The sequence below is a fragment of the Lactuca saligna genome, chromosome 1 (assembly GCF_052625555.1).
Source record: "Lactuca saligna cultivar CGN05327 chromosome 1, ASM5262555v1, whole genome shotgun sequence".
NCBI classification, from domain to species: Eukaryota; Viridiplantae; Streptophyta; class Magnoliopsida; order Asterales; family Asteraceae; genus Lactuca; species Lactuca saligna.
In genome coordinates, this window is record NC_136417.1 from 76034734 (window position 1) to 76043228 (window position 8495).

At 32.9% G+C, this 8495-nt stretch overlaps 1 protein-coding gene across 1 annotated transcript; it reads right to left on the bottom strand.

The window, feature by feature from the left end:
- Nucleotides 1-353: 353 nt before the first annotated feature.
- Nucleotides 354-4522, bottom strand: LOC145040104 (uncharacterized). Its single transcript, XM_078988085.1, has 4 exons — nt 3638-4522; nt 2999-3179; nt 1086-2680; nt 354-660 (listed from the first exon to the last, which is right to left on the bottom strand). Exons 1-4 carry the CDS (start codon nt 3749-3751, stop codon nt 547-549), a joined length of 2004 nt encoding a protein of 667 aa, XP_078844211.1. The 5' UTR covers nt 3752-4522; the 3' UTR covers nt 354-546.
- Between the last annotated feature and the right edge of the window lie 3973 nt (nt 4523-8495).

An 8495-nucleotide genomic window follows, 5' to 3' on the forward strand; every position in this document is an offset into this window, starting at 1 on the left:
TCTATTTTCTTTACCATTTGGAAAATATTTTATTTTCATAAAACGAGAAAGTACAACATATGAAAGTTGCATGGATGCATATTCTCGTTTCTCATACCCGAAATCAACTCCGGCATCAAGGGACACCAAAAGTCCTCTCTAATCCTTCTAATTCCATTGTCACCAATTCCATTCACTTATTTTCCATTGTGGGACAATCTTGTCTCTTAATTCAAACCAATGATTGCAACCATCATCGCATTAACACTTCCTCTCATACATAAGTCCGTGACACTGATTTGGACATTACCTCGATTCTAAACAAACAACATAGACACTTATATGTGCAACAACACATTATTTATAGAAATAGATACAAATCTATGAAAATGTACGTTATTAATATAAATAGATACAAATGTACGAAAAAAAAAAACATTGTTATCCATCCTCTCCATATCAAGAATAGTACCCGGGGAATCAAAACTCATTTTCCTACATGTATTTTCTATATCCGAATCGAACAAAAGTGAAATTTATTGTTTAGAGAACTCGAATCATCATTTGTTAATTGATCAAGAAGTCATCAATTGTTGCGAGTGTTTTTAACTGCCTAGTAAGAGATGCGATCGTCTTCTGGCACTCGGCAAATTTACTTCCAGCCATTGCTAACTCTTTGTCCTGCAAATATCACATTATTAAATTCAATTTGTGCTAAAATAAACTAGAAAAAAAAAGTAATGACACACAAATCCATTGCTAAAATGTTGTGACGGATTTAGAAATGCTAAAAAAAGTGTGGAATCTTAGGCCCACATGAGGATGAGGACTTCCTAAGACAGTCATCCATCATAGTACTGTTAATTGTTCTCCTACTGAACACGTTTAATTGTAGAGTTCTAATGGGATTAATTATTCTCATGGATTTAAAATACCTCTTTAAAGGAGAGGTATTCAAACTCATATAGGAAATGTTTTATTCCCTATCGAGCCGATATAGGATTAGTTTTTTAATCCTATATCGTCAGCAACGGATGAATTATCCGTTGCTATGATATTTTTAGTAATATCATAATTCGAAATTAAGACTTTGTAAGTAATTTCACCTGTTTCGTTCTTCGGAATCGGAGCTCTTCTGGAGGATTTACCGATTTTCTACCACGAAGTTCGTGTTGTAGTCTTGTTACCTTGTGTTCAAGTTGCCGACACTTGGCTTCCGATTTTCCCCATAAATCCCGTTCCTTTTCATGATTGATAAGCAAGATTTCTAGCTCGGATTCTAATGCCTTACCTCGTGATTCGGCTTCTTCTTTCTTTATGTAGATAGCTTCGAGTCTCGATTCAGCCATTTCTAGCCGACTTTTAGTCTCACTTAACATGGATTCAGCTTCTTCGAGTTGGTATCTTGATAATTCAAGCTCATTTTCATGCTTAGCCAGCTTAGATTCGGCCTCTTCAAGCCGTTTTCTTGATGCATTAAGCTCGTTTTCAACCTCAGCCAACTTGAACTCACCCTTTTGAAGCTCGTTTTCATTTACAACCAGCTTGGCTTCGGACTCTTCAAGCCGGTATCTTGATGTCTTAAGCTCATTTTCGAGCTCAGCCAACTTGGATTCAGCTCGTTCGAGCCGTTTTCTTGATGGCTTAAGCTCGTTTTCACGATCTTCCAACTCTGTTTCAGCTTCTTTAAGTCGATATATTGATGCCCTAAGTTCTTTTTCACACTCATCCAACTTGAATTCAGTCTCTTTAAGCTGATTTCTTGATACCTTAAGCTCATTTTCACGATCATGCACCTTAGATTCAGCCTCTTCAAACCGTTGTCTTGATGCCTTTAGCTCGTTTTCATACTCAGCCAACTTAGATTCAGCTTCTTTGAGCCGTTTTCTTGATGGCTTAAGCTCATTTTCAAGCTTACCCAACTTGGACTCGGATTCTTCAAGCCGGTTTCTGGATGCATTAAGCTCGTTTTCAAGCCTAACTGACTTAGATTCAGCCTCTTCAAGCCGTTCTCTTGATGTCTTAAGCTCGTTTTCGAGCTCACTCAAATTAGACTCAGCTTCTTCAAGCCGTTTTCTTGATGCCTTAACCTCATCTTCACGCTCTTTTTTTAACCTCTCTTCAACTTCATTACTTTCAGGCAATCCTACAAGTCTTTCCATTTCAAGAAAGTCATCCATAAGATCGATCTCCACAAACGATTCCACTCGGTTTCTTTCATTTATAGATGGAATTTTTCGATCTTTTGTTTGATGATCATTACCTTTTTCAAGAGAAAATTTTAGCTTATGACATTCAGCTTCCAACTTGGCTACCTTCTTTACACTATCAAGAAGTTGCTTACTAGCTTGTTCAGCAGCTTGGTTGCTTAATTCCATTTCAATGAGTCGTATTTCAAGCTCTTCTGCCATTGATGAAAGCTCGAGCTTTAAATCCGAGTTTTCTTTCTCTGACATTTCAAGCTTACGAAGAAGGTCAACGTCAACAGAGATTGAAGAACTTTCGGTTTCCGAGTTTTTCTTTTCGAGAGCTTCATGGGCAATTTGGTCTTTTTCTTCTCGTGTTTGTCGAAGTTGTCTCAAACATTCTTTCAAGGCACCATCGAGTTGAAGAATTCGATCCTCAAGAGTCGAGTTTCTGACATTTAGAATCTCAACTTGTTGCCTTAATGAAGACGCCTCACTTTCAGCTTTCTCCCATCCTTAACACAAAAAAAAAAAATCCAACAAAATTATTGTTTGATTAGAATTTACATCACTTTTCTCAAATTCAATTCAATACATGGATTAGCCAACCATATAAGCTGCAATTTTGACTTCTAATGTCAAACAAAGTAAACTTTAACTTCAAGCTTAAGATCGAGTTTAGCATTTCAAGAGAAAATTTGATATATTTCTTACAGCGTATGAAATCTTAGATTACATTTTACCATTTTTATGTTAAATTTAAGAAATTTTGATATTAGATTTGTATTTTATAAGCAGATTGTTTGACCTTTAAAGTCAAACGGTGTATATACCTGAAACAGCCTCTTCTGCTACTTTGACATGTTGTTTTACCAATTCTTCTTTGGCATTAATATTCGCAAGAGCTTCCTCTAATTTCTCTGAAAGTGTCTTCACGTCATGATTATGTTCGCTTTGACGTGGGTCTGATTTTGATCCAATTTCGAGCGATTGCAAATTCTGATTCAAGTATATCTTGCCAAAATAGGGGCAAATAAGTAATTTTAGCTTGCAAGTTTGACAATTTAGAGCACATTGCAAGTAATTCAATCCATTTCGATTCCTATAAGACACGGTTTTCTTGAAATTTGATTACCTGAAACTTGAAATTAGCCAAGGAACAAAGAAATCGTCGAACTATTTTTAAAATTCACATTGCGTATGAAATCAGGAACTTTTGCTGTTTTGCATATCAATTTGTTACTAAATTTTGTCGTTTTGCATATATTTATGTTTTTTTTCGAAAATTTCAAGTGGATTCATGTCGATTTTTAAGATAAAATGTGAGATGATATAACATTGTCAAGGGAAAGAAATGAAGTATAAGATCAGAGATGAAGATGGATGTTGACATGTTGTACCATTGGCTATTATGGTTGTACATGTTACTTACAGGTTTACAAAGCAATTTAGAGATGAAATGTTGAACAAACCTGATCATCGGAAAATCTCTCAGAATGAGAAGAAATGGATCCTACAGAGCTTTCAGTTTCTCCGGGACTTCTTTCCGACGACTTCTTCCGCCAAAGCCAACTCCGGCGGTCCATCTTCTCCGGCAAAAGCTTTGTAATTGAAACACTCGCACTCGCACTCGCACTCACCCTCAAACTTCATCTACAATCTCACCAAATTTGATCATTCAAAACCGAAGTTTCTCACTTGATGATGAAAACCCAATTTGTAATATTGAATTACGAACAAAACCCACAATTCAAATGATCGTAAAAATGGATTTCGACTAAGAAAAATGCGAACTTTTGTTGTGTATGCAAATTAAAGAAAGAACAGAGAGGGTTTTGACTTCAGATGAATTCTTTTAATAAAAGAGAACCCACAATCATATATTGAAAAAAACACAAACCCCAGAATTAAAAGGTGTTAAAATCGAATTTAAAGCAAGAAAAATGTTTTTTTTTTTTTTTTGACTCTCAATCTTCGCTTCCAAGTTCCAATTTACTCACTATTTGCAAACACGACACCTCTCTTTCTCTCTCTAGAAATACTAAAAAATGTCAAATCAATCAATCAATCCTCAAAATCCCAAGAAAGGAATGTACTGATTACAGCAGAAGGGTGATGTTATGTAGAAAAAAAAAAGTATCATTTTTCTGGTGATTTTGTGGGTGGAAGTTTACTTAAAAACCACAACTTTGAAAAACAAGGCTCTTGTAGGATGTGATTGTGCGCCTTATAAGATGTAGTAGGATATGATTGGAGTGTTTCTGCTAAAAATTGACAAAGAACAAGAAGAAGAACAACAACAACAAATACCACCCTCATGACTTTTTTGCTTTTTCATTTTTGTTTTCTTTTGGATTTAGGTCTTATTCTCTTGAATCATAACTTGCATGATGATTTTGTTTCAATAATTAATGCCAAGTCATATTTGTTTTCTTTTTCTTTTATATATAATTGTAATTTTCACTCATTAAATTCACAATTATAGCTTTTTGAATACCAAAATGGGGTTTTGAAAGCAATGGGACAACGTTGATAGATTATCAATCTCCAAAAAGGTATTAGGGATAAAAATGTAATTTACAAACTTTTGTTTGGAAAGGCTAGTTGGATCCCAACAATATAAAAAATGAAATGAAAATATATGTTATATCAAAACATTTTTTTTTTGTGTAGCATGTAAGTTTTGAGGTTGAGAATGTACCAATAACTATATATAGGTAAATAGTTGTATTTATGAAAATATTATAAAAATGTTTTTTTAGTAGTGGCAGACCTTAGTGGGCCTACTACCCCTCAAAATTTTTGGCCCAATGAAAAGTTTTCATGAAATTTTTTGGTAAATTATAATTTTCGTGGTGTGTTACCCCTTAAAATTACGTATGATACCTTGACATTTTATTCATATATTTTTAAAGAATTTATTTATTAAAGTATACTTGTTTACTATTATAATCATCTTATCTAACCCAAATAAAAGATAAAATATCTAGGAAAAAAATAAATAAATAACAATATCATTCCCTTGTTTTTTGATATAGGCGGGTCATGCATCATGCATGAGGTGTATTGTTTAAAATTTGTAAAATATCTAGTTAATAGAATATCAATATGATACGTCGTTCGTGTCTTATAAAATTAATTCCACATACCATTTCAATAAAAAGTCGACCACTGAATTTTTATTAGATATATAAAAGATGTTTAAGGGAAAAAAAAAATACAGGAGCCACTTAATGTCCTTACTCCTTCGTTGTTTGTAACCATGACAATAAACATATTTATAACTTTAAATCAGAATACTTTTCTTAGAAATAGAAATGCTACAGCTTTTAGGGATAGAAAGTCACTTTTCAAAATTTCAACTTACTATATATTTAATACAATATGTATTTAATAATAATAGAAGTATACTAGTTAAGTTATTAGTTACATGCTTATTGATCAAATTTGTAAGTCTATATTAATAAATAAAAATCATTTTTGCTATATGTTATATTTTCATGATTTCATTACATGTCATTTTGTGATTATTTTCAATTAAATACATTTCACATGATATTTTTTTTTCTTTGTTTATTGTTTATGTAATAAATGTCTTTCAAAAATTTAATAATTGACTCACTTTCCTTATAAATTCAGTAATTGATTTATTTTCCTTATAAATACAAATTTTCTAAATTCAAAAAAGTTTGTAGAAATTTGTAATTCATGACAATTCTTTAAAATAGAAAAGTAGTTTTTTTATTTGCATATATTTAAGTACTTACTTATTCATCATGCTTAATGTTTACACTTTCATATTTGAATTTTTTTAATCAACCCATGTAGCACACGAATCTTACAACTAGTAATAATAATAAAACAAAATAACTTTACTTACATAAAGCAAATATACTAATTCAACCAATCAGTAGCAATAAGAAAATTTATCCAAAAATGTTGTATTTTTATAGGTAATAAAAAACAATTATTTTTTCTTTTTATAATAGCTAAATTTTACATTTGGAAAAAAAAGTAATAGCTAAAACAGAGTTTCATAACCATGAAACCAATGTGACATTCAATTTCAGAATATAAACACAAACCAACTATACAAACTCGCTACCATGCTATCAAAGTTTCTGCCAATAAAGAGACACAATTGAACTTCTTGAGTGGTCCGTTGGAAGAAAATTCAACACTTGAACCAACTTATGTTTTGGTTTTCGAATATGTATTAAGGAAAATTTACGTGTGGATCAAACATGGTTTTCTCCTCTCATGGGCTTAATAAGTGAGAATTACATTGTGGGGAATACTACTTTAAAAGTTGTCTCATACAGAGTGACAAAACATAAAAAATCATGCATGGAAAATCAAAATTTGTTTATACTATTCATGTTTGATACATTTAGTCATGTATTGAAATGTTATAACTTTAAGATCTAAGGATGTAGTTTTTAAAAAGAATTATTTTTGCCACTCAAACAACATTAGCAACACAACTTGTTGCATGTTTTCCTTCCAACTCGATGTAATGCTACATGAATTTTATTTCAGTTAAGTAGTATAAACAAAATACTAAAGAGTTTTGAAATGAACCATCACATCTTATTGATAATAGATTTTACCACCATCATTTTAGCACGAGACATCACCAAAAACCGATCCAGTTAAATACATACCTAACTATAAGAAATGTCAGAATCACCACATCACATCACACCACTTACCAATATCATTATGTAACACCCATTTTCAGGTATTGATCCTTCCAATATTTAGTTATTTCAAACTTAAAGTTTGGAGGTTTCAGTGTGCCACGACACGACCAAGAGCTGGCCCATGATGTGATTACGTTATTTATATTGCAGCGCGGTCAGGTGTGTACCGCAGCGCAGTTGGCATGATGAGCCAAACCCTAGAAGCCTCAAGATTTGAGCATATTTAAGTGCATTAATCCCCAGAGTTTCTTCATTCTCGTCAGATTCCACTCTCAAATCCTAGCCCCCATTCTCTCTCTCTCTCTCTCTCTCTCTCTCGTTCTTGTATTCTTGGTGTTTTTGACATTGGTTTTCCATTGTTGATGAAGCTTGTGGTTGAAGAAGGTGGTTCTTGTGGTATTAAAGTATTGTTCCAACATTCTCCTCTTTTCTCTAGACTCCTGGAGCTATAAAGCTTTTACCTTGTGTTATTTTATTTAGATCTATATTGTGGACCATTTTAATCATATTTTGTACATTTCACTGAGGTTCTTGGAGTTTGAAGAACTCCACAACATTTCAGTTGGTTGGGTTAACTTCTGGACTTATGGTTTGTGAGAAAATGGTCTAGCATGCACCTTTCTTGTGTCGTGCAAGAGTTTTGGATATATTGTTGCTAGGGATTAGAGTTTGGGAGTGATTGAAGCATGATAATAAATAAAGTTGGAAACTTTATCCATTGAGTCACTTAGAAGAATCATATATGAGCTTTTGAGATCTGGTAATTAAGGGTTAAGAGTTTATTAGATTAAGTTGTTATGGTGATTAACTGCGACACGGTTGGTATAAGGCTACGATGTGGGTCGCGAGACCCAATTGCAATTATCATGTACCACAGTGAACACAAAATGACCAAGGGTGTTGGTCGCGGTATGGTAGTTGTTGATCGTTGACCGTTGACTGTTTCCTTTTGATCAATTTGGCTTTTGGTCAAACTTGAAGGTTATAGATTGTAGACTGAGGTATGACCTTTATTTTTTATATATGATTCGGGTAGTTGCCTATACTAGACATAGAGTGTTGATATTTAGCTTTTGACGAGGTGATCTTTTTTCTTTATATTATATAGGACACTAGGTGTCACAATATGCTTGTATGTCTTTGTAATTTTGCATGAAAGACTTTGGTTGGATCATAACACTTGTATGAAAGATTATGTTTGGATCATAGCAGGAAAAACTATGGTTGGACTGTAGCAACGAAAGTGATTGTAAGACTATGTGTGGACCATAACATTCACATAGGTTGCAATTTCAAAATCTAAACACAAACCAATTATACGAAGTCGCTACTATGCTAATAAATATGACATTTTTTCTAACTTTATTTGACCAAATTCTAAAGTGCCGACACAATGTAGTTAGGGACGTTCTTTTTTATGTATTTCGGCACACTAAAGTTTCTGCCAATAAAGAGACACTATTGAACTTCTTGAGTGACCCGTTGGAAGGAAATTCAACACTTGAACTGAAGTTTCCTTTCAATGTCTTCCTTTAAAAAAACTAAGCTCTAAACGATTCCCAAGTTTTATTGATTTTTTATATCATTTTAAAACTGACATAAAATAAATTTCCAGCGAGAAAACATA

Excerpts from the sequence above, each read along its gene's own strand:
- LOC145040104 (XM_078988085.1), bottom strand. The coding sequence starts at position 3,751 with ATGGACCGCCGGAGTTGGCTTTGGCGGAAGAAGTCGTCGGAAAGAAGT. Across the intron at positions 3,180-3,637 it reads AGAGATTTTCCGATGATCAG|ATATACTTGAATCAGAATTT; the intron begins GTTTGTTCAACA and ends TATTTTGGCAAG. Across the intron at positions 2,681-2,998 it reads AGCAGAAGAGGCTGTTTCAG|GATGGGAGAAAGCTGAAAGT; the intron begins GTATATACACCG and ends TTTTGTGTTAAG.